General features: G+C 42.5%; 1 protein-coding gene across 1 annotated transcript in view; it reads left to right on the top strand.

The window, feature by feature from the left end:
- LOC146766085 (uncharacterized) overlaps positions 1-26502 on the top strand; it is an 84185-nt gene that overhangs the window by 7696 nt on the left and 49987 nt on the right. Inside the window, exon 1 of the mRNA XM_085591739.1 lies at positions 1-26502. This exon is cut by the window's left edge and continues 7696 nt beyond it; it is cut by the window's right edge and continues 14210 nt beyond it. Within this exon, the coding sequence (XP_085447865.1) occupies positions 3950-5068 (1119 nt within the window). The 5' untranslated portion in view covers positions 1-3949 and the 3' untranslated portion in view covers positions 5069-26502.

Genomic DNA, 26502 nt, shown 5'->3' with positions numbered 1-26502 from the left:
TTTCATAGCATTTTTGCATATGGAGAGGAATATGCCTGGTTTTATTTGTTTTTACAACTGTGTTGTATGGGCTTTTCCGGTGTTTTGTGGATCACAGATGGGGAAACATTGGACTAGAAACTGTGCAACTATCCCACTAACCCTCACCTACATGCAATTGTATATAAAATCTTAAAACTCCTTCACATTTTATGGGCTCTTGGAATTCTATTTTTCCACTGAAAGTTGAAAATCCATACAATTTTTAGTGCCATTCCGTTTTGTTATTCCCAAAAGACTTTAGCTTAAAATCAAACAGATGCTTTGATTTCTTTTTTCTCTTTTTGCACTAGATGACAACTTATTAGCACAATAAACTTCCTCTTTATGTGACTGTTCTGAGCTTTCTTTTGTTACCCCAAATGGACTCATTGCATTTAGATAATACACTTATTTACAACCCCACTCAAACCATCTGCTCCTTTTAATGCACTTTTTTTCTAAAACTTTGAGATGAACTGTTGCTGTTGAATGAAAAGGTTGATGGTTGTAAAAATTAAGAGGACTGGGAGAGAAGGCTCCTCTGGGGTGGATCACTCCCACCCCATCTTCTCAGCCTTAGATGAAGACATCAGGCAATGTTATCCCTGAGGAACTTGGCTCCTGGAGAGGAAAACATTCACTATTAACAAACAGCCACTATTGCTTGAGACCAGTGGTCCAACAGGTTTTCAGCCTGCCTGTAGTCTGGCCAGCCAGCCTGCTTGTCCCTGTTTGAGTACTGGGGGGCTTTGGGACACCTTGTGTGTAGCCTTGCTAAGGAGAAAGAAAATCACATGCACTGATCTCTTCAGAGTGGGCTGCTTCACAACAGTTGGCCATGGTTAACAAGAACAGTTTCCTCTTGGTAAATCCATGCTGTTCTTCCTCATTGTCTCGTCCTTCATATATTTGGCTTCTGTGAGGATGTGCTGCACAGTTTTGTCAAGGAAGTGAGGTTAAACTGCCCCACCAGTAGTTCCCTCTGCCTTTTATTGAAGATGGCTCGCCACAGCTTTTCAAATGTGAACGTTACCTGAATCAAAGATATCTGTGGTCTTACATGCTGCCTGTCCAGTCCCAGGGATCATCCATGTCCTGTAAACCCCTAGCCCTTGATCCTTGCCAACCATGGGCAGTGCTCTCTGCCCCAGACCTAGCCCGTGATCGAGCAGGGCTCCATGTTCATGTGTCATTCTCTAAGTGCTACTGATGAATGCCACGGTTGCAAAGAAGTGCTGGGATTGAACAGCTGGGAGGACACAGATGGAGTAAGAAATAGTAAATGGCTGACAGCCATATCAACAGACAAAGGATATGTGTTATTTATTTTGGGTTGTTGATGTTGAAGACAAAGCAAATTTAAGTATTTGGGAATGAAGCAGATGGGATGGACGTGGCTTCCAGAAGCATGGGAAGAGGACAACATTTCACCAAATGCATATGTCAAGTCATATGCCAGCAGAGATAACAAAAATAGATATTTACATTTGCAGTGATTGTGTAGCAGCTTTCTGCGAGGCGGAAAACAAAGCTTTTCTGTCAGCCATTGGTGAATGAACGTGCTCTTCCTGGAACAAGCTGTGCTTTGAAAGTGCATATCTGGTGCTGGAAGTAAACTAATGGAGCTAATGAGAGCAATTACAAGCTTCACACTATTGTAATTCATGTCTTTCTGGAATCCATAGGCTGCAGATGTGAAAGACATGAAGCTGTAGGCAGCAGAGGCTGAACTGCAGAGATTTCCAGGCTTTGGAGCAGGTGTGCTCCAGCCCCTCCACAGCATCTCACAGCCCCTCACTTCCACCTTCCCTTCCTCTCACCAACTCTTTCCATGCACACCATGAGATCTTCCTCACAATTCAATAAACCATGGGATGTGTGCCTTGGCTAAGCTGCCAGGGTCTGTGACTGCAATAAAAACATGCAAATTGCCCCTGAAATTGAGCAGGTTTCAATAAGAATAAGCACTCTACATTTCTCTAGATCACCTGTACCAGCTTCTCCCCACTTGGAGATTACACATCACATGAAGATCTCACAGCATTCAATGTCAGCAATTCATCTGGTGAGAGGGAAAAAGAAGCCTGTTCCTTTTAAATTAAATTATCAGTGAATATTTGCTCTAAGATTTAGTGATTTGAGTTATATATGAAAGCTTTAATAGCCCGAGGTGAAAAATAGAAAGAAATTAGCTGGTTTACTGAATATGATGATAGGAGAGAAGCATATAATTAGATTGAATAGACATAAAACCACCTCTTTAAAACCTGCTCATTATTGTTTTAATACTTGGAATGTGCATTTGACATGGTGGTTGTGTGCAGCTACTGCTAAATTATTGCTACAGCGAGGCTGTCGTTCAGGTCCTTGGCTTTTGTACTTTCCCCTTTTCCTGAGGAATTCTCTTTTTATCTTTAAATACCTTTTTCCTTAACAAAAAAAAAAAACAAACAAACAAAAAAAAACCAAACCAAAACAAAAAAAAAAAAAAAAACCAGAAGCAAAGGGAAATTGAATAAATATTGTGTGTTAGTCATACAGGAATATCATATAATTCACCAAATTGCCTTTTCTCCTATAATTGTATGATTTTTTTATGGAAAGGCAAAAGCATGTTGAGGGATTGCTACAGGCTAATAAGAGGAGGATGTAGAAGAATTTTTTGAAATGCTGTAAAACTTTTCAGTTGTGACCAGCAGAAATTTAGAAGGTTATTAATGAGACTTCATACTGAGCTGCACATTTTCTACTTAAGCTAAATGTAGAACTTGTCAGAGAAATTAATTTTCCTGTCTATTTGTATTCATCACAATTATATATACCATGTTTTAAGTTTTTGCTATACAAAGTGGTGTATTTTCCTCTAGCTATATTATCTATGACTACAGTACAAGAAAAAGAATGGATTTTCTCTCTAATATTTTTATGAAGTACAGTCAAACAGATGCTGTTGGATTTGTAATCAAATATATTGTGCTGCAGTGCCAGAGTGGCAGTCAGAAAAGTACTTTTGAGTAAGTTATGAAAAATTAAGTAATTTCTCTAATATTTCAGGAATAAGAATGTGTTTTTTTCCTCAAAAGTTGTCGAAACTTCAAAATCCTTTTTTCTCTTTCTTTCTTTCTTTCTTTCTTTCTTTCTTTCTTTCTTTCTTTCTTTCTTTCTTTCTTTCTTTCTTTCTTTCTTTCTTTCTTTCTTTCTTTCTTTCTTTCTTTCTTTCTTTCTTTCTTTCTTTCTTTCTTTCTTTCTTTCCTTCTTTTCTTTCTTTCTTTCTTTCTTTCTTTCTTTCTTTCTTTCTTTCTTTCTTTCTTTCTTTCTCTTTCTTTCTTTCTTTCTTTCTTTCTTCCTTTCTTTCTTTCTTTCTTCCTTTCTTTCTTCCTTCCTTTCTTCCTTTCTTCCTTTCTTCCTTTCTTCCTTTCTTCCTTTCTTTCTTTTTTTTGGTTTTTTGTTTTGTTTTTCCATTTCAGGCAGGCTAATGGGTGTTTTTCCAATTTTGTAAACAGTCACTTTGAATTTGTTAACATGATAGTCTTCAAGTAATTTAAATTACTTCACTGAAAACAGATCCTAATGTTTTGAGATCCAATTGCACAGCAGTCTGCAGTTAATAAAGCACAGCAGTCTGCAGCGTGAACCTCCTAGGATCACATCCATCTTTTCCTTTCTCTGTAAGGAGTCACAGCTATACCTCATTTGGGAAGAACACTGGGGTCCATCTTTCCAAGACAAACATGTCAGTCTAAAAGGGATGCATGGAAAGCTCGTGTGCTATTCAAACCAGCACATCTCTAAAGACAATAAAGTGTCTAAAACTCCTGCATTATTACTGACGTACCAAAAAGCCTTCTCTTTCCAGGCGGGGCGCTCAATCATTTAAACTTTTACTCCGAAATTATCAGCAGCACTGGAATGGTGCAGCTGGCTCTAAATGGAGGCAGGTTGCCCGTGGCAATGTCAGGGGGATGGCATCAGGCTGAGGGTGCTGGCAGTAATCCGTGCTGACAGCTTTCCCCATTGCTGCCTCTGCCCGGCGCTCCCGGCGGGCTGGGAACCGAGCGGGTCCGCCAGGAGCGGAGTGGAGCAGAGCAGAGCGCGGGTCAGGCTGGGCACAGCCCTGCCCTGGCACCTCTGCCCTGCCCTGGCACCTCTGCCCTGCCCTGGCACCTCTGCCCTGCCCTGGTACCACAGCCCTGCCCTGGCCCCACAGCCCTGTCCCGGTACCACAGCCCTGCCCTGGTACCACAGCCCTGTCCGGGTACCACAGCCCTGCCCTGGTACCACAGCCCTGTCCTGGCCCCACAGCCCTGTCCTGTCCTGGTACCACAGCCCTGCCCTGGTACCACAGCCCTGTCCTGGCACCACAGCCCTGTCCTGTCCTGGTACCACAGCCCTGCCCTGTGACCTCTGCCCTGCCCTGGTACCACAGCCCTGTCCCGGTACCACAGCCCTGTCCTGGTACCACAGCCCTGTCCTGGCACCACAGCCCTGTCCTGGTACCACAGCCCTGTCCTGTCCTGGTACCACAGCCCTGCCCTGGTACCACAGCGCTGTGCTTGCACCACAGCCCTGTCCTGGTACCACAGCCCTGCCCTGGCACCACAGCCCTGCCCTGGCACCACAGCCCTGTCCTGGTACCACAGCCCTGCCCTGTGACCTCTGCCCTGCCCTGGTACCACAGCGCTGTGCTTGCACCACAGCCCTGTCCTGTCCTGGTACCACAGCCCTGCCCTGGCACCACAGCCCTGCCCTGGCACCTCTGCCCTGTCCCGGTACCACAACCCTGTCCCAGTACCACAGCCCTGTCCTGGTACCACAGCCCTGCCCTGGCACCTCTGCCCTTCCCTATCACCTCTGCCCTTCCCTGGCACCTCTGCCCTGCCCTGGCACCTCTGCCCTGTCCTGGCAGCACAGCCCTGCCCACATCCCAGAAACAAGGCCTCCCAAAAGAGCATGTTCTTGCTCATGGGATGGAAGTAACCAAGAGAGGCTGCTGTACAGATATTCTCAGTTCAGCCAGAGAGAAAAGGAGAGATTTCTGCCAGGCTAAGCCTGGGAGAAAGAGAGGAATGTAAACAATTATTATCTCTCTTCCTGTTCATATTGTTTGTAGATAATGTTCTGCCACCGTGTTCTATTCATAGGGCACCAATGGTGTGAAAGGTTTTCACTTTAAGACCAATCATATTTCACCTTAGCAATCCTGGTTATAAAAGAGGAACGCTGCTTGTTAATAAAGTTTCGTTCTTTGCCTTCTGAACCTGGAGTCATTTTCATTCCCATCCCTGCCTCAACAGTGACGCTGTTGTTTGTAGCCCAGGAATGTGCTGAATTCTGACGATCCAAGCGCTTTCCCTCTAAGCCGCTTTCACAACTTGGTGAATCGTTAGAAGGATGAACAGCAGAAGTAGCAAAATTTATCAGGTACCTTTAGAAACATGGGATAATCTATAACAATTCTCCTTTTCAATGAGTCACTGTGCTTTGGGTGGGCACCATTCCCATCCGTGGTTCTCAAAAGATGCAGCACTGATTTAAGTGTATTGACTAAAGATAAACCACTGGTCTACATCTCACTCAAATGTGATTTTCTCCCTGATTACTGAGGTTTTTTATCTTTTTCCATGTAAATCTCAAATACTTTATTGCCAGTGTTTATCTGCTTTGATATCCTGAATGTTAAAGTAATGGATTTCTAGGCTTCATCACATTAATCGATAGCAAAATGGCACATTTGACTTCCTCATATTCAATTTCCACTTGGTATTAACAACTGTAGTAAATGTAGTGGTAAATATTAGATTCTGCATAAATATTTTGAGAATGGGGTGCTTGTGGCAATTTGAAGAGAAGATTGTAGAATGAAATAATAAAGCAATAATATTTAAATAAGGCATAGCAAAATTGGCTCTTTCTTGTTTACATCTTACCAGTCAAATGAAGCAAAACCATCTGACTTATGTTTTGGGGGCTTGTTTGTTTTTAAATAAAAAAGTAGTAAAAATGGTAGACTAAGTACTAATTTAGACTAAGTGCTAAAGAAAGCTTTAAAATTTGAAAGAAATATCTCTTTCTTAAAGGAACTTATAGTGCAATTTATCAGGTTTGAGAAACTGTCCTCCGGCTTTTCAGATGATAGGCCTATTACTGTTATTGTAAACACTGTTGCAAAGTCACAAGAGTTCTAACAATAAAAGGAGAGCCTAGATCAGTAGAGAGAAACTTTCATGGAATGCTGTCATCATGTCTTCATGCTGGACATTAACAATCAAATCTGGACAGATGCCATGAAATGAAGAAGTATTTTAGTGCCCTGTGAGATGGGATGGCACAGAGGAGATGGTGTCCCTTTGTTGCACAGAACAGAATCTCACAAGGAATCTGTACTCTTTGTGTCATATTTTCAGAAGTGCATTTCTGTGCCCTTTTCAGCTGGAATTGAGGCACAATCAAATTTCGGGTTTATAATTAGAAATTGATTTTTTGGATTTGTGTTACTTAGAGCTCTGGTTGGTGCATGCCTTATGATTGGCAGCCTTAGCCAAGGAGACAGGATTGAAAAGGTCACCAAGTTATCCATCCTTTAACTCATGGGGATAAATCCCAGCATTGAAGGAGAGAAGTAGATGGGCTGGAGAAGCTTATCTCAGAGTTTGCTGTGCTGTGCTTCCTGTCTAGGGATGCTGATAAGTTATAAATCACATGCTGCAGAGTGGCTCTTCAGGTGACGTGAAGGTTATCTGTCCCAGCGCTGGGGCATGTCTGCCAGAGCTTCCAAAAAGTCCCAGAATGTGGAGGTGATCTTTGTACTGCAAACTGAGGCAGTGATGTCCAGCACAGCTCACTGAAATCTCCTTGACAGCCTTTTGTCCTGGGGTAACAAGCTCTTCCCAGGGGTTGGAGATCACCCTCATGTGCTGCTGGTGAGGCTCTGACACAAACCTCTGGCTGAGCACTTGCTCAGCATGAGAAACAATTGTGAAACAGGAACACAGAGCAGGTGTATGGTCACATCTGTGCACCCAGCACAGTGCTGGAGGTGGTCAGCAGCCATGGGACTTCTTGTATCCACCAGAAGCCCTTCTTGTATCCACCAGAAGTCCTGCTACTCCCATCACGTCAGGACTTTGCCCTTCACCACCTTCTGGGACACTCAGAGAACTTTTTGTTTGTTCTTGGGCTCTCTCTTGGCTTGGACAGTAGACTCCACTTCCAGGTCCAGGAATTCTGGTTCTCTGCTGCTGCAGCAGCGTTTTCTCTGCTCCCAAAAAAGTGGAATTGGAGCTGTGGTGGTTTATGTAGTCTGGATGAATGCTTATCTCTGTGAGATATATTCTGGAGGAACAGTGAAACAGCATGTATGTTTTTGAATGGTATTGAATAAAATTAATTACAGCTAAGAATGTTCTGCCAGTTATGAGAAGGGATGGTCTTGGATCCCTAGGACAGACGTAAGAGCATTTATTTGGCAAGTACAAGCAGCTGTATAAAAAAAGGAGAAGGGTCAGAAGGGGAAGAAACGCTGCTGTAAAAGATGAATATTTTATTTGTTTTACCTAAATTGTACTTAGCCAAAAGCCCAGACAACACAGTATAAAAGAGAGAAGCACATCTCAAAATAAAAGGCTTCCAGTTCACTAGAACTTCATTTATTATGGGCTTGAGAAGCAACTGAAATAGGAAAGTGCTGAATGGGCCTGCTAGGAAGCATAAAGGAAAGTCTTCTTTTGCTTACTGAATCCATTTTGGTTGCCATCCTCCTCCATCACGTTTATCCTCTTGAGAGCCTAGGCCAGGAGACTCCTTCCCTAGCACAGTGCTCTCCAGGCATAGCTGCAACACAGATAAGACCCAAATCCAGCTGTTTCTTCTCAGAGGAGTGAATGCTCCTGGAGGAAAACAGCAGAGAGGGGGAGCTGAGGCCAGGCATGGCTGAGGCTCACAGGGACAGGGGGCTCTGGTAATAGCCAGTGGCTTCAGACTTTGCTCACTGACTTTAAAGATGGCTTTTCTTCTGGTGTTTCCTGAGCTATCTGAGCCTCCTTCCACAATAATAATTTACAGATAATGTAAACATTAACAGATGGAGTGAACAGTGCTTGTTCATCCAAGCATTTTTTCATGTCTTCTCCTGTCAAGCCATCTTTTCCTAATTCTCACGGTATCAGCTTGTATTTTATGGTGTTAATATCAGAGAGAAATGTAGGATTATGAGCACTGAAGTATAGTTAAGTAATAATAGTTATAAGTTGAAAAGAGAAAATCTGAAACTGCATCCATTGGTCTCATCGAAGTCATAGCTTTTTATTGGAAACTAAACAACAGTTAAAATACAGATCAACAGAAAGGTAAAGGTTAAAAATATTTCTGATTTCCATTTTAATGTCTCTTTCCAGTTCACTAATATGCCTTTGCAGGAGGAAAATGCCTGCAATGTTTATTTATTTACATGTGTATAGCTAAAAGGCATTTGCAATGTGTTGAGTCATGGCCAGGCAGAGCAGCACCTACACTTGTGTCCTGAACCTAGCCCTGCCTTTGAGATAAAAGACTTTCACCCTTCTGATTCTCAGGAGGAAAAGAAATCCCAGGTATATAAAGCAAAGCAGGTGGTGATGTTTTACTCTCCTGATCTGACTTGAAAGAGATGTTATTCAACTGAGCTGTGGCCAGAAGGTCTGTTCTGCTGACCCCAGCTGGTTTTGGACCAGGCCCACTCAGCAGGTTGATAATACACCCATGGCTGAAAAATATAATGATTTACAGGTCTGTAAGTGTTCAAGTGATTTCAGGATCAGAGCAGTTAGTGCTTACCACGCAGTGAGTGACTAAATGTGTCATAAAGCTGGCTGGCTGGTTGCATGGGGATCTGTGGAATCCCACAGCTCCTCCTTGGGGTGCAGGGCAGTGCTGGTGGCCCCAACAGCTCTTCAGGGAGCCTTGGGAAGGACCAGCATTTCTGGAGAACTTGGCTGAATGTCTGCTTGGAAACACAATGCTCCAACCATTTTACTAAGAGCCAGAATTCAAAATAAAATTCTTTTAATAGATCTTGTTGGAGGATACATTTACATTCAGCAATGTTTCGTGTAGATCCATAAATAGTCCACATGCAGAAACAACACAGGAATGTATTTACAGTTCTCTCTTTACTCAGCTTTCCCATCCTCCCTCTTCCTGACCTTTCTTTTCAGAGGATTTGGCAGATTAACCTCATCAAGTAAACTCAATGTGCATTGAGGCTTTGTGGGCTCAGAATGGCTGTTCCTTTTCCAGCTTCATCTGCCCATCCAGTATGATGTCATTGCCTCTCCCATTGCCATTATAAATTCTATGTCACTTTATATTGTGTTCTCCTTCATGCAATCATCTCTTCCTACATCCTCCTTTCTCGAATTAGCTAGGTACAATGGTGTGTGTGTATGTAATATGAAAAATAATTGATTTAAACTATTTATAATAAATGTTATGGACCATTAGTCAGCAATTAAACATGTGGAACATAAAGATTCAGTTTTTTCATGAAGTCAGAATTATCAGGTGACAAGAGGAGCTACCCAGGGTCAGACAGGTGCTGTGGTGGGGGAGATCTACAAGGAGTCAATGTCAGCCTCAGCAGGGACAGCACTGGAAGAAAGGGAGCAGGGCTTGTAGGAGGTCAGAGACAGATGAGGTGGCAAGGACCTGGATGAGAGCCAGCTGGAAATGTGGAAAACTGGAGTCTGAGTTTGACATTGGTGTGAGAATTACCAGGGAAGGGAAGGGGTGATGAGTCTGAAAATGCAGATCATCCATGGAATAGAGAGGCAGTTCTGGCAGGGAGGATGACAAAAGGCTAATGAGGACAAGCTACAAAAGTGAATTAAAAATTTTGTTCAGGTAAAGTTCAAAGTTGTCAAACCTGCTCCTGTATATACTGACTCTTTCCCAGGAAAATGTGGGAACAGAGGATGGCACGTTGCAAGAGATGTGATGTGGCACTGGCACGGGCTGCTGGTGCAGGAGTGAGCTGGGATAATGCAAACCTTCCCGGCATTTATGGGAAGTTCTAAATAATAACTGTGGAAATACAGAGCAAAAACTCTTCTTGCACCTTGCCAAAAAACAGCACAGGGTGGTTATGAGCAGAGTCTGCAGAGGTGGCTGTGCCTCTGTGTGGCTTGAGAAACCAGAGGAATCTGTTTTTTATCCACTCCTACCCAGACGTGAAGTGGAAGCTGCAGCAAGGTTTGTCTAAGGGCTATAACCTCTCAGCATCTCTGCTCACCTCTTCTGATGGTGAGAAACACTTGAATTTGAACCAAATCAGTTTTTTGACAGAGGATGGGAGAAACCATTTGAATAAAGAAAATATTCTTGTGGCAGCCCTTCCCTTGAAGTAGCACCAAACATTAGCTCTCTGGACTTCTTCTGCTTCTGCCATCCCTCACCCTTTCCACAGGTTTGAAACTAAATTTTTCTCCCAGATATAATCCATATAATCCTACTATGTGAGCTCAAATAAGAATTAAATTAGCAGCAGAGTATTGTAAGTGGAAAATTGGCTTGTAGAATTCTACACAGAGACTGAGAACTGCTCACTTTGGGGTCAGTAGCAGGTTTATTACATGACAGCACAGCAGGGTCAGGGATATTAATTGCAAGGAGCTTTCAGCTTCCTCAATGAGTCTGCTTTTTCACGTTGTCTTAAATTGAGAAAATCATGGAACACTACTCAGTATTTACCTTTCAGCTTCATTGAATAAAAATTGGAATGCTTGAAATAAAAACTTTCATATTATAAGTAAGGGTCTGTATATTCTTTCTTTCAAAAGCACAAAAAAGTCTTAAAAGAACTCTGTAATAATACAATAGTACTACAGCTAGGAATTGAAAGATGCAAGCTTCCAATCAGCTCATCTGCTCCCTTATGGCAAACAGCATAAATAGTTTGGAGATCTCAAATGTACTTTTATCACTTGCAGGGTAGGAAATAATTCTGCAAAAGTTATCAAAGGAAATTATACTTCTGTAAATGGAGCTCTTGTATCACTCTAAGCATGCTGTGTCTAATGTGCTTGGATGTCTTTGCCATAAGCATGTACACAATTCCTGGTCTATTTAGGAACTTGATTTTTTTTAGGCTGCTGTTTCTATAGCTGAAGATAACATTCAACTTCACATCTGAGATCCGTGGTACGTGATACTACAAGAAATGCTGATTTAAGGGAAATAGTATTATTAGAAGTAAATAACTATTTAAAAACAATAATTATAATTCTATTATAAAGTAGCATGAATCAGCTCTTCATTGTGATGATTTTTCTCCTTGAGGGGTAGCTGAGACTGGCTGTTTGTGCAGGTTGTACCAGTTACAATAACCAGTTTGTAGTGCAAGCGTAGGTGGCAAAGCAATTTCTACTGAGAGCACAGAAACACCAACCCCTTAAACTGGCACTTTGCATTAAGGGCAGCTCTGTGTGAGGGGTGAGGCAGCAGGAACCTGTTCTGTACAAACAATAGCACAGCCAAAGGTCTGCAGAGCAGTGATAAAACCCTGTCCTGTCAATGCAAGGACTCAGCACAGGGCTGTGGTACAGCACACAGAGGAGAGGATGAAAGATTACAGCTGTGGCTGCGACCCTCGATGGCGCAGCATTAAACTAAAGTGGAGTATTAACTCTGGGCTCTGAGGTCCCTTAGGCTTCACAGGGCTTAGGGAACCTCTGGCCTCCCTGCCCAGCTGTATCCCATCCGCTGAAAAACAATAGATTCAAAATAATCTATCATTGTCTAGAAGATTTAATTTCCAAAAGTTAAGGAACAGAGATGCTCCTGAAAGTTCATTCTGCGTGCATCTTAAATTCATGGATTTTCAGAGTCAGGCTGAGAGGTTCCTGTGACATTTAAAGTGGCTATAATTCAAAATGTTTGTAGTGCCAACCCTCAGGAGTCAAAACATTCAGCATGTCTAACTCACACCTGCAGAGAACATTTTCAAGTGCCTACCTCTGATCGCTTACCATTCCCACTGGCTTGTTAGATTTGATGTTACTCTTTGTTGTCATATCAGTTTTGCTCCCTCATCTCCCTGCCTTTGTGGAGCTCAGATGTGCACGTGGCAGAAACGGCCTCTGCTTTGATTCCAAACTGAATCTATGGCAATACAGCACATTTCAGTCAGGAGCAGGAGAGTGGAAAGAGAAAAGAGAAAAAGAGAAAGCTGAGATTGTTAGGAGGAAGTGGGCGACCTGGATTAGAGCTGGTTATAAAAAGCAGCTCTGTGTGGGCTGGATGTGACTCTGCAGCAGATTAATACACTGCAGGTTCCTCTGCAGGTGGCTGGAGGAGTTTGTGTGGCTGATGGGGCCTCCCAGCTCCCACCTTGCTGGGTTTTCCAGGTGCTATTGTCCCTGTCAGATGGACTGGATTTAAATCCAGAGCGATCTCTCTGACACAAGTGCCTTCCATCAACACCTGGCCCTTGGGGAGCTGGCACCCCACACTGCACCCACACTTCCCTCTTGCAGGTCTCTAGTCAGGCTGACCTCGATTGCTTTTGCAGCATTACTTCTTTTCTTAAGTAAGTTTTTCTGCTGAATGGAATGTCAGCAGATAACATCAGTGCTATTCCATAATTTAATAGTTCCAAATATGGGTTGGAGCCTGACTCAACATCCTCTTTCAGTAGACAGCTTGATATTTTGATAATATTTATCAAAATATAACCCCCTACACTGGGGACTAGCAAGTACAAGAAACTTGACTCCAGATACATAAATATCTTACAGCCCTTCCCACCTTGTTTTTGGCAGGTGTCAGAGGTAACTCTGTTGTATTCCTTTCTTTGGCCCAAAGGAAGGGGGGCTGTGCTCCTCACCCCTCTCTGCAGCCCCTCTTTTTCTCTCTCAGGGAGCCCCTGCTTGTCCACAGCTGCTGATTTACTACATCCATTCAGCCACCTGAATTTCAAGTGCTTTTCCTTGATGCTGGTATTATCTTAGCTTCTGGAGGGATAATGGCAGTGGGTGAGGCAACTTGTCTTCTTCAGACAATTTTTTTTTTATATATCCTTCTGAAAGGAGCCACACAGCAGAAAGATAAGCAAAGAAGATCTTCTAATATTCCTGGATTATGGGTAGTCAAGAAAGAAAACTTAGAGAATACACCCAGGAAGAAGGATGTCTTCCAAAATCCCTGTTTTTCAGACCAGGCTGTTTTGAGGATGAAATTAAAAGCAAGAGATGCAATTTTTCAGAGCCGTGAGAAAACTTTAAAAGAACCAGTTTCTCCAAAGCCACAGTGATCCCTTTTCACTGGAATTTGTCCCTTCAGCAGTATAAATGGGTAGTCTTGGTTGGATATGTTGTCAGCCCTAGAGAATAGGTACAATGAGAATAGGTACTTTGAGAAAAAAAAGGTAATAAAAAATTAAAGGCTGGTTTTAAATAATGTTTTACCTGTGGGTCTCACACACATGCACCTAAAGAAGGAAGATTTTCCCAGCCTTTGTATTTGGCCTCCACATTTCAGCCCAGGGACAGCCTGGCTGAAGACCTCACACTCTTCGCTATAACTCTGAATGTCACATGGATTATTAGATCACCTGCCAAAAGTAACAATAATGCTGTCAATAATGGTCAGAGGATTCTTATAAAAATTCCTGCCAATGCCTTGAGAAATCCAGTAGTAAACACACTGCACTGAAACCTAACAGGACCTAAACATTTTTCAGTCATAAGAACACACTTAGTGACAAAACACAGGTTCCAGTGGAAGCTTTTGCCCGTGAAGCTCCTGGTTTCCATGGAGCCTGAGCACTGGGTGTGGGACACAGAGGGAGCAGGACCTCAGGTTGTGCTCACAGGCTTCACTCAGCAAAGGGACCTGGTGCCTGTGGGTGCCTTTGGGGCTGCCCCTGTCCCAGGGCACTCTTCTCCCCTGCACCCTGTGTGATACAGGAAAAGCTTTGCCTGAGGAAGCTGTGGTTCCATGAAAAGTGGGAATGTTATTCGTATTTTCTACATCAACAAGGAACTAAATGGAGTTTGCTACACACCAGCCACACAGATTTATGGTGAGCAAGTGCTGACACAGAACATGTACCTCTAAGAAAGTGAATTGTAAGCTGCTAATCCCTCCCTGTCTCTTCTTTTGCATGAGACAGACTACATTTCTTACAAGATGCAGTTTAACCTGAAACTTGACCTGTCTTCCTAAGAAATTAGTTCAATCAATAATTGCTCTCTGCTTAGGGACCAAGGGAAAACAGTGGAACTTGCAAAGCTGCTTTGAAATTCATTTCCAGTGAGGTGAAAGCTCATCTTAAAAATTGAAATTTCTCTCTGATTACTGCCGCAGGTAGATTAAAAATCTCTCCTGGTAAGATTGTAACAACTTGTCACAGCAAAGAGCTTAATGATATTATTTTTTCCTAGCAATACTAGTGATTATGATAAAACTCCAGCACTTTAATCATTAAGATATGCACTATAAGAGTTAATTGAGATTAGAATTATGTCTATGTTCAGAGCAGCTCCCTCTGAAATGACCTTGGCCCTTGTCCCTGGTGCACGACAATACAAATTTGTTCTCATTTCAATCTTTAAATAGACACAAGGCTAATGTAATTTGAGGATTTGTTCTGATACAGGCCTTCAATTTGTGGCAGAAATGGTAAGATAAGCAGGTTTTGCAGAAGTGAGTGGTTGACCACAGCTTGTGTGGCCGTGCAGGTCTGCAGGAAGCAGTGTTGGTGCCCTGCTGGAGCTGGTGGGCTGAGCTGCAGTGTCCCCTTGGGGTAGGAAAGGTGCAGGCATGGAATTTGTCTCAGTGACAAATAAGTGATTAAGATCCTTTGCTGTCATTCAAATCCTCAAAGTAGCATTAAAATGAATATTCTTACCATGGATTAACCACATGAAATCCACTTTAGGCAATAGCAGGATGCTGTGCTGCCAAGATGATTCCTGTCACTTAACTTGTGTTTCCTCTCTCCTTCAAAGTCCCTCTTTGTGTTGTTAATGCAGCCTAAAAGGTGTCTGCATATCCATGTAAGTGAAGTTGCTCATACAGGGCATAAATGTCAAGAAATCTGTGCTCCCAGTAAATTATCTCAGCCATTACAGGATTTGCTTCGATGACAGACTTCATGTGAATGGAAGATGATATATTTATGTTTCAATATATCTGAGCACTTCTTAAAGAGGAAGTTGTGAAGCATGCCAGATTATTTGCCAAGGGACTACAAATGTCACAGGCTGCAATTATGTGAGCTCAGAGAAGGAAAAATGCACCAGTGCTGTCAGCTTAGCCAAACCCCATGTTCCCAGCTCTGTGCCACACACTTCACTTGGAAACTGGAAACACTTGTACCAACAAAAAAATATCCAAATGATCAAACAAGCTGATAAACAGGAGGTGTCCTCAATGCCTTCTCCAAGACATGGACTAACAATTTCCCTGGTGAACACTGGATCAAATACTCATTTTGATTTTGCTCTAGAGCCACATTGTGAACCAGATCACTCCTCTGTATAATCCATTGATTCAAAAAGTGAAAGAGCTGAGCACAGCTCTTTCTTGTCTGGAAACAGCTGCTCAGCATTGGCAGAACCCATCCCACATTTGCCTGGCAAAGGCCAGGGTGTTTTCTCTTGAACCCTTCTTGCTTCTGGCAACTGGCACATGGGAAATGAGAAAAAGCCATAAATCTCCCATGTGCTCTGGTCTCCTACCCATAGCTCACACAGACAAGCAGTGTTTAGTGTTTTAATCACAGATACCCTTCACTTGTGGCACAGTCGCCTTTGGAGAAGAGTTAATCTTTGGAAGTTGGGAGGATTTGATGCCAAAAGTTAACAGGCTGCTTGGAAAGCTCTCACCAGTTCTGTGCTTGTAGCTTGAGGCAGCATTCCTGAGACACAATAATCCTCTACACTAAAAACCTTTCTCTCCCAGAAGGTGCCACAGTAGCTGCTACAAACTTTAGATAAAACTAAAGATAATTTGTAAAAGAGCGTAAATTACTGTGTTTTGCAGGACCAATTAATAGATAACAACTAGTTAATAGATAATTCTTTCTAACTCATGAAGTAAAAAAATATAAAGAGTTTTATGTCTATACATTCTTATCTCTGTCTGGGGTGTCCTAAATGTGCATCTTTCAAGTCCATAAATATCTTAGAATCACTAGAGAGAAAACAGTGTGTTGATGGATTTTCTTTTGACTCTTTAATGAAGCTAATAGACTCGTAAAAAGCATTTGGTAAGGTGGGAGAGGGAGGGAGGGAGAGGGATTTTTAAAAAGCTTTTTGAAATCTACAGTCTTCAGTGTTTTTCCCTGGGGTGCTCGGAGATTTCCTCTGTTCAGAATCACACTGTGGAAAGGGCATCAACAAAACAGAGAGCATCAGTAAACAGATGAAAACCAGTGCACAAAGTAATGTCAGTGCAACTTGTGAGTGTTCCCCAGACTCCAGTTCATGTCTATAATATTGCAGAGATTTCAAAGGTTTCCATTAGTTTCTAGTGGCTTCACATGCAGCATTAAGAAAAATTAAGAAAAAACCAACAGAACAAGCAAACAAGAAACCTCCCACACAAAACAAAAAACTTCAGCTTCTTCTCTGTTTTAGACTGTGCTGGGTTGTGGCAGCACCATTATTACAGGAGGAGACAAAAGCAGAGGCTCAAGGGCTGCTGCCCTCGCCCTTCTGTACCAGCCCTGGGGCTGAAGCTGCCACCTGTGTGACATGGACGTGTCTGTGGGAGCAGAGCAAGCAGGGGGAAAAGAAAAGAAGAAAAATAAAAGTTAAAAAAGAAATAAGCCAAAGAAGCCCTCCAGGGATCCTAGAAGCCCTCCAGGGATCCCATCTGCCCACTTGACACTTCCCAGGGTTTAGAACCAGGAAAAAGAGAGGCAGCACAAGCAAACCCTGGAGCTGAAGGCAGGGGTGGCTGGCAGGAGTCAGCACAGGAATGGGATGGGATAATGGGATGGGATAGGATGGGATGGGATAATTGGATGGGGTGGTGGGATGGGATAATGGGATAATGGGATGGGATGGGGTGGGACAGGATGAGACAGGAGAGGATGGGATGGAAGGCATGGGCTGGGCTGCACAAGGTTCTGTTATGCAGGGCTGGGCTGGGTTTGGCCCTTGGCTCCCTCGCTGCAGCTCCATTTGTGCGTGTGCTCGGTTGGGTCGCTGATGTTCAATTTCCAGCACCAACACATCAAATCTGTTTTGGAAACAACCTCATTTGTTCAATTACCGTAATAGCAGTTAAAACACGCTATGAGTGTGGCAGGAATGGTGATGAATGAGGCAGAGAATGACTCCCCTCTCCATGTTAGCAATTCAGATTTGACTCAAACAGTCTAAGAGGTGAATGTGTTTTTTCTGCCTCTCATCCTTCTCGTTCTTTCCATCCTCCCCTGTTTTCATTAAGCATAATCTGTGTAGCTGTACTGCAGATCACTTTGCTGCTGGATGTGTTGTTCCTGCACGGTTATTTGGTTTACTCTCTGTGTGTCAGTGTATTCTGTTGCACAGCTTGGTGTGCTGGAGTTGTACAAGTTATCAGTCTTTCACACCTCTCTGTTATTTTTTTGGTACAGTTGAAATCTACTAAATTAATATTCCCTTTCTTGCTTTGTTCTTTCTTCCCTTTATTTTTTTTTTTTTTTAAGAAGCAAAGAAATGAAAATAGCACCGGTGAAATCTTTATTTTAGTGTTTCAGTTATTCATGACTGATTTCTGCTCCAAACATCCCAGCAACTGACTTTCATTTATTATCTGAGTGACTGTGGATTTGCATAACATACCTAAAACAATATTCATCTCCAAGCACCTCATGCCTTGCCTTTCCTGATTTCCTGTTGTTTGATCCCTGAATTGCAGTTATGCCAGAGAAGTGGAACCAAGCAGATGAATGGTACTTAATGTCTTGTGTGGCCATTTCTCAGATGTTTTCAAATTAGTAATTTTTAAGGGCTGAAGCAAACACTCATGAATGGTAAAATTACTCTTCTGAATTGGACTCCAATTCAGGATAAGAAATCGGAGTTCTCAGAGGAGAGAAGCCTTCCAGTAAACAATGTTTGGGTTTGTCAGAGGTATCTTGGCAAAACCTGGACATCCCTTGTTCCCCCAGAGGAAGCCTGAGCGTGTTTGTTCATGTGGCCATTGCAGAGGCACAATCTCCTCTGGGGCAGCCAGCACTGCTCTGCCTTGCCCTGCCCAGAGTCCATGGGGAAGGAATGTGGCTGCTGCAATCCCACAGCCGTGCCCAGGGCACTGCCAAAGGGCTCCCAGAGCACCTGGGCAGAGCTGGGGCTGGGCTGGGCTGGGCTGTGTGAGCAGGGCTGGGTTACAGCAGGACTGACAGACAAAGCTCACTGCTCTGCCCTGCAGGGTTGCAGCAGGACTGACAGACAAAGCTTTCTACCCTGCACTGTCCTGCTGGGTTGCAGAAGGACTGACAGACAAAGCTCTCTGCCCTGCTGGGTGCAGAAGGACTGACAGACAAAGCTCTCTGCCCTGCTCCTCTCTGCAGCCAGCCCAGCACAGAGGTGCCCGGCTGCCCCAGCCCAGAGCAGTGCCAAGGACTCCGAGTACTGGCGAGGAGCTGTGGCCTCCATCCAAGGCTCTGGCTTGTTGGCCACATCCAACAGATTCGGAGCTTCTGAGACTGGTGTGTTTTCTGTCCTCTTTTTCGTTTCACCAGTATGCTGAAAGTTAAAACTCCCAGCAGTGGGTCTCGTTTAGATCTCGTTTGTGACCTGAACGGTCCATTGCTGTCTCTGCCACAGGCTGTCAGCTCTGAATTGCACAATGCCAGGCACACGCAGGGCAGATTTATTTCCCCCTCTCTCTTTCTGTTTGCCAGCAGTGTGATAGAGCCACCAGGGGCTCTTCTCTGTTAATTTTGGGAGGTAAACAAGGGCTTCCTGCTAAGTTTTCAGAACAATATATGACAGCCATTTCTCTGATGTCTTCTAGGCTTACATGCTTGCCTGTGTCTGGAGTGAGAAAATGTCCTGATGGGTCCCAGCACTGACCAAGATTTCTCTCCTGAGAAATTAGACTGCTGCTAATTACCTGTGCAGGGAGGGAGGCCTGGTCTGTTTCTGGGATGCAGCCAAACCTGAGTTAAAGTCATAACAAGGGAAAATACTCCATGGTGTAAACGTTGTTGGCATGCATAACCTCTAGCACTTAATTTAAAAAATCAGAAGGTTTGAAAACTGTAAGGATATGCTAGAGAAGAGACAAAATTCCCCTTCAAAGGTTCCTGAGAAAAGAGCTCCTGTTTTTCAGTCAGGCCTCCACATGCCTTTGCTATAGATTATGCAGGAGGTGTGTGCATAGGATGTAGCTTTGAACCCTTATTTACAGATGGTAAAGTAGTAACTTAATCAAATCCTCCACTGTTGTCCCTGCATAACATACAAAATTAAGAAATCTTTTGGGTTGAAAGTGACACCCCTGTGCATTCATTTTACCAGGGCTGTGAGCAGCTCTTGTAGCAGGTTATGTAAACTTCTCTCCATCAAGTAAAGATGTAATTTGCAAAGAATCCAATAGCTGTTTCTAGGCATGTTTAGAACCACATTTCTAAAGATTATTTCATATAATGACCCTTAAAAATCAATTTACATTGAAATAGGTTGAAATTAAATTTCTGTTCTTGTGTTATGAGCAGCTTTCAATTCCACTGTGAATGATGTCAGCTGTCATTTGACATTTCAGTGTAAGATCTGACTTATTGTAACCTCTTCCTCTATTCTAATGGAAGACAGTTTATTGTAACCTACTGCTGATTACAATATTTTTATTTCAGCCATTTGATCTTGAGGTATTGAAGCAGATTTCTAAGCATGAATTCAACTTATTCAAAGTCTGCACACTTGTGACAATAAAAATAGCAGGCACCTTGGCCTTTGGAGTGGGTTCCCTAAATTATAAATATTTTCCTACCTTGGTATGCAGACTGCTTCTCCATTGGGACTATGGACAGTGCTGAACACCTAAAATTCTAATCCACTGCAAGTTGATTTATTTTCTCCAAAAATTGTACAAAAGATGCCTCTATATATTGCAATTGTTTTGACCAAATAAGCCAAAATCCACTAATGCAAACAGATTTAACTGAGAATAAAGGCACAAATCTGGGATACCACAAAGTTCCTCAATTGTTTATATTTAAAATCTTGCTCCATACAGACAGACTATGGCGTAGAAAATTGTACTATAAGTAATTCATTAATGTTTCTTATTTAAAATGTGCTCTTTATAAATGTCTTTAGATGTGCCTTTTAAAAAGCAAGGCTTGCTCTCAAACCAGCATTGTTCTGAAAGTGCTGTGACACTTCAGACAATAAGTTTCATACATGTTGGGAGACATACCAGTAGCTCATCACTTTGAATTTCGGTGCAGGTTATTAGTCATAACTAATCCCACATTTCATAAAATTGTTTCCTGATTCCTTTTCAACATTGAACAATTTAATTAAGTCTAAACAGTGGATCTTTTGTGATTCTTTATAAACGAGCATAAGAGGAAATAAAAAGGTGTTTTGGCAACAATGTCTTAGAAGAAAATTTATCTAGAGAAGAAAAATTTATTTGATAACCATCTATTGCAAAATTATTATAGAATTGCATAAAATGTCTGCTGTACTCTCGAAATGTCATTGTCAAAAGAGAATTCCATTTAATCTTACTGGAGGGCACTTACCACTTATTTGATCTGAATTCTTTGATATTTTTATTCTAAGTACTTTATGATTCATAATGTCATTTTTTAGTCCACATACAGCAGCCTCCAGAAGCAGAGATGGCTGAAGAATGGCAATTTTAATTTGAGACATCTTTTGTAGATGTTTCTTTTTCTACTTCCATACCACCTTCCACTCACACTTTCAAACATATTTTTGGGCAGGATTCAGTCAAAGCACCCATTTTGCAGCTCAAGAGGGTCAGACATTTTATTCAGTCTCCTTTTTTTTTTTTTAAATTCCTTAGTCTGTCCCCAGAAACTTTTCCATCAAAATCTTTGAATCAATACCCTCACTTTAAACAGGCTGATTTAGCAAACCAGCTTATTTACTTGGGGAAAAAAAGAAAAAAACACTTCCAACTAGTGCAGATCTGAAGATGTTGCAGCCAACAATGCTGCAAAATACCGAGATCTTGACATTGATTAAAATAATTTAGAAGAAAGCAGGTTTTGTACAGACTGATAAATACTGGTACTACTTGAACATTATTCAAATCAGTGTGAGACTGAGCTGTGGCTCTTGGAGCCAAACACTGCTAGTTTCAGTAGATGTACTGAAGCAAGGGCATTGTTTTCCATAGGTTTCTACAAATATTTCTTGGTCTGATACAAAGTTCAAGGTAGAAAAACTCAGTAAACTTGAATGTGATATCCGGAAGATAGTCTGGAAAATTTTATTCATCTTGCTGAAGAGTGGAAACAAATGGGATAAAGAAATAGCTGCTCCACAGTTTAAGTTATTTTAGCTGTTGCCTTTTTCTGTATGCATTGTGGAAAGTCATTAAAATCCAGTGATTTATAGTTTTATGTAGCCAATGTTGCTTGCTTAAGAACTAAAACAATTAAAACCCAGCTTCTGAATCTCTTTTGAAGAGATTGTACCTGGCAGGTTCATTTCTGTTTACTTGCTACTCCAATCTAGAAATAAATTAGAACTATTTCAGCTGAAAAAAGCCTTAATCTATTTTTCCAAATGACTGGCTTGAAAACAAACACATCAGGGGTTCTTTGTGCTAACTTGTACATGCCCTGTGCTGTGCAGGGACTGCCAGACCCTTCACCACAGGGAGCACAGGGTAATGGGGCTTTTCTGCTTCCCCAGAAATAACAGGGAGGGAAGAAAGGCCCAGAAAAATCAGTGAAGCAGCCAGAAATGTGGCACAGACACGGAATTGCAGGCAAATGGTCTGAGCCACACAGTGGTGTCATGCAAAATTTGCTGCCCAGCTGGGAAAGGTGAGGCTGGGACAGGCACTGAGAGCTCCTGGGAGCAGGGCAAGAGCAGCTGGAAAGTTTCTCTGTGAAGGGCAGAGCCAGGCCCACCTAATCCTGCTGGACATTGTGCTTTTGAAAGTCTCATCTGCCAGATTCAAAGGAAAGCCAAAGCCTCATCTACATATTAAAAATTGTTTAACACTTGGTCCAAGAGCTGGAGGCAGGACACTGCTGTTCTGTGTTTATGTGCCTGGTCTTGCCATGCCCAGTGTGGGCACAGATTGAATGAAAAGAAGCAAAGCCCTTACTGGAGAGGGGATTTGGTATCTGCAGCAATCCCTCATGGCCCATTGCATCCTCTATCACTGTGCTGGGAAGGGAGGTTATTCTAATATTGCTGCTAGTAGTGTTGAGATTAAAATATTGGATGGGGAGTGAAAAATTTGGAGTTCATTTTCTGGCTCTGTCAAAAAGCAGTCTAGAGGAGTTAGTTAAATCATTTAATCTCTGCGTCTCACATCCTTATCATCTGACAATTTGTATCTCATAGGGCTGTTATGAAGTGCAGTACATTAATGTGAGTCATTTCCATTCTGCAATGATGGTTTCCATGTACTTGGGGAGATTGAGGCTTTCTATTTGCATGAAAGCAGATATTTGCTCATGAAGTGTTAGTCACAAAGCAGCAGTAAGGCAAAAATGCCTGTCATCCACCAAGCTGTGACTAATGTTGTTTCCACATCTGTATCTACAGCAATTCAGGTGGAAATGATTTTCCATTTAAAATGCATTGATTTTTATTTGTTGCAATGAGCTCAGGCAGACAGACCCTTTGATGCCAGAGCAAGGACTCAGACAGACAGGTCTGTCTGGGCATGTTTGTTCAGCTCAAGTGGGAATTAAATCAGAAAACCCCCAAAATATTATCTAAATGTGACCATGAGGGGAGAGAAAAAGTGCATTTGAATCTCTAAAGATGCTTTTCAATGGCTGTATTCTAAGGTTCTGAGAAGCTTGTTTTGATGGTGGCTCTTCTTGAATATGGTAGCTGAACTTGTTCTTTGTTTGAAAATTCTGTCCTGAAGTCCTTGATATCAGAAATATGCTGAATATTTGGCAGTAGCTTGTAAAAACATTTTGTAAGAGAGTTCACAGAATAAAAAACAAATGTATTCTTGTGAATTGAGCAACCTTGAAATCCCTTGCTCCTGGGAGAAAAGCTTATTCCATGGCTCCTTTGGCTGTCCCTGTGGGCTGAGTTGCAGCCACAGCCAGGAGCCCTGGCTCTGCTGGGGTGTGTGGCTCCACAGCTGCCTGCAGAGGTTGCTGATGGCATTCTGCAGCATCAGCCCCAGTTCACCCCAAGCCCTGCAGCATCCTCAGACCCAACAGCAGCCCTGTGAGTCACTGTGCTTCTGGCAGTGGCCCTGCACCCAAAAATCCATCTGTAATCGAGACAACACAATACCTGACAGTGATATGTGAGTAGAAACAGGTGCAGTTTATTTTGAAAAGCAAAGAGCAGACTGAGAAGGAACTGTTTAGTGGAGGTTAATACCATGCTGCAAAGAACATTAATAAAGGAAAATAAGAAACAGGCTATGCAGCAATTTCTGACCAAAATAGAATAACCTCCAAAACAAATATTCTTCTCTTATTTTGTTCTCAAGCTTACAGCTCCTGTAGTGTAATAATTACTTTGATGATTTCTGAAGGGGATTCTGTTTTTCTCTGAAAATGTTTACAGCCCCATCAGATCTAATTATTCCTGGCTTTTTCTTCAGCAGTTTTTCAAAGAGATTGAGTACAACAGCATTTATCTTTTCAAGAGAGGGAGAAAGGAGATAAAAATTGTGAGGTAGCTATCCTCCTGGAATATGGGCTTTTACATTTCCAGATAAATTAATATATTTAACTAGGCCATAATGAGTAATAAGTAAAACCTTCTATTTCATTGCTTTGAAATAGATCATGCTGGCCTCTATCATTTATTATTTATTTTAATGAGTCTTAATTGCCATAACAATTCTTATTTTAGTAGATACTGAGATGATTAAGAAGAAAACTTTCCCAGAGCCATGATGACAGTATTTGTAGAGCACTGATGGCCCTGCCATGACCAGCATTCACTCCAACACCAAGTTATGGCTGCAGCTGTGCTGGACCTTCAGCCTCTGCCAAACCAACACTCAGGCTGCCTTCCCTGCAGGGCCAGGAGAGCCAGTGCAGAGATAACCCTTCCCTAACACTACTCCAAAGCTTTTCTGCACCTGGGACACTGCCTTTGAGAGCCCTGTTTAGTGAGGGGAGTGGCAACTAAACTGTGGAGTCACATCCAGCTGGGATAAATCATACTTGGCTCAGCAGCACGTACAGACGGCATCAACCTGAGACCATGGGAAACAGGATACTGGAAAAGGGACACCTGGCCAGGTCATGGGAGTCAATATCTTCATAGAACTATCCTGTATGTGGTCAGGTTTTTGGTTCTTGCTCTCAGGTGGCTCAGTGCCTCTCACATGTAAGGTCTCGTTCCGAGTTCACGTTCATGGTTGGACCCTTGCCCTCAGAAGACCCCTATACCTTGTGGTGTTCACCACACCCCAGGGTCTTTGGATCTTGTCCCTTAGCTGTGCAGTTTCCATGTTTGTTGTTTTGTTGTTAAAGTTTATTTTTCAGGCAAGACCATCATTCCTGTCCCTTATTTTGCCAGCTCCCCCATTCAAGCCAAACAAGGGGTCACAGTGAGCAAAGCCTGAGATACTGAGTGACCTTGGCAGCCTCTCTGCTGGCCACTCTCACCCCCAGGGAATGGCAGGGAGAGCCTCACTGTGTGCAGGAGTGCCATCAGTTGCATCCTAAGTGAAGAAGCTGCAGCTCCTTAGTGTGACCAGCAGCTTTGGTGTTGCTCTGGCAGGATTTGTGCCATGGTGTGGGAGGCATGCTCTGAGCCGTGGTGAGGCTCTGAGCCCCTCTTGAGCACCTTTGCAGAGCACCAGGGACACAAAGCCTCGCCAAGAAGTGGTGAGCAGCACCTGGTATGTGACAAATCTCATTTCCCTCAGCCCTGGGGACAGCCCAAGTGCTTGTCCCCTTCCCTGACCCCAGGGAGCAGCAGGAGGATGCAGTGTGTCTGGACCAGCAAAAAAGGTTAGGTTAGACCTCAATTAAAAATTCTTCCCTGAAGCAGTGATTGGGCAATGGAATTGTGCCAGGGAGGGGTGGAGGCCCTGGATGTGTTAATCAGAGACTGGACAGGGCACTCGGGTTTAGGTGATGAGGTGTTAGTCACAGGTTGGACTTGATGATCTCAAAAGGTCTTTTGCAATCTCGTTCATTCTGTGATTCAGTGGAAATGCAGATTTTTGTTCAACAGAGCCACAGGCAGGGCAAGGAGACACGCTGGCAACGTAGGAGCAGAGTGATGGCATCAACATGTCCCAAGCAGCCCTGGGACTCCCAGGCTGGAGCCTGCTGATCCTGCAGGGGCAGTGAGCCAGCAGCTGCTCCCCCTGCCAGAATGTTCCAGCCTGGATCTGCCTGCTGGCTGCATCCCTTGGGATCAGCTGCTGCCACATGGACCTGGGAGGAACTTCTTTGCAAGGAAAAATAGCAACAAAACCTCATTTTTATGTGCTTATTTTTATGGGCTGTTAATATATGTTTGGTATGAAAGGCCAAAAGGATTCACTGTATCACACAATTGTTTTCTTTCAGGTATACATAAATTCTTAGTTATGAGTTTTGGTGTGAACAAAATTGATTTTATTTTTTAGAATAAAAAATTAGAGAAATTACTGTAAAATTCTAAGGGGTTTTGTGGATGTTTTCCTGAGAGTTTTTAAATTGTAACAATTAGTAAGAAAATTATGACTGGTGGGGAAATCTATGGCCAGGAAGAGAGTTAGCCACCCTTAAAATGACTTATTTCAGCACCATAAATATCCTTTCTAGGATTACAGGTATTTGTGTCATTGCACAGTAACATTTGTATTGTAGCTATGTATTATTATTTATTTACTATCATTATTTTCCTACTATCAATATTTGTCTACTGTTAAATTAATTTGGCAGCGTTAAAGCAGACAGAAAACAACTAATAACTGCTATTTATAAAAATATGTAATCAGCAGTGCAATAATTCCCTGCTAAGTTAGTTCACTCAAATATATTAGATTTTCACTGTTAAAAAATAAGTCTCCATGACCAAAAGAAAGGTAAGACTTGTACTCATATCAATTTACCACTAGTTTTACTTCATCAAAGCTGAAATACGAAAGCTGAAAAGAAAATCCTGAAATGCATTTTCATTGCATTGTCTTTTCTAAGGAAGACAACATTGTTTTCTGTTACCATTTTTTCTCTCATGATAGGTAAAGAAAATATTTGCTAAAATATGTCATTGCTCTTCTAATTGCCCTCATGATTGTAATTTCTGTATTCTTACTATGTCCAGACCTGGATCCTCTGGTATTTCATTAATCTAATCACAGAAGTCATAT

Source organism: Lonchura striata, chromosome 14 (assembly GCF_050655825.1).
Source record: "Lonchura striata isolate lonStrDom1 chromosome 14, ASM5065582v1, whole genome shotgun sequence".
Lineage (NCBI taxonomy): Eukaryota > Metazoa > Chordata > Aves > Passeriformes > Estrildidae > Lonchura > Lonchura striata.
This window is presented reverse-complemented; position numbering and strand designations above follow the sequence as displayed.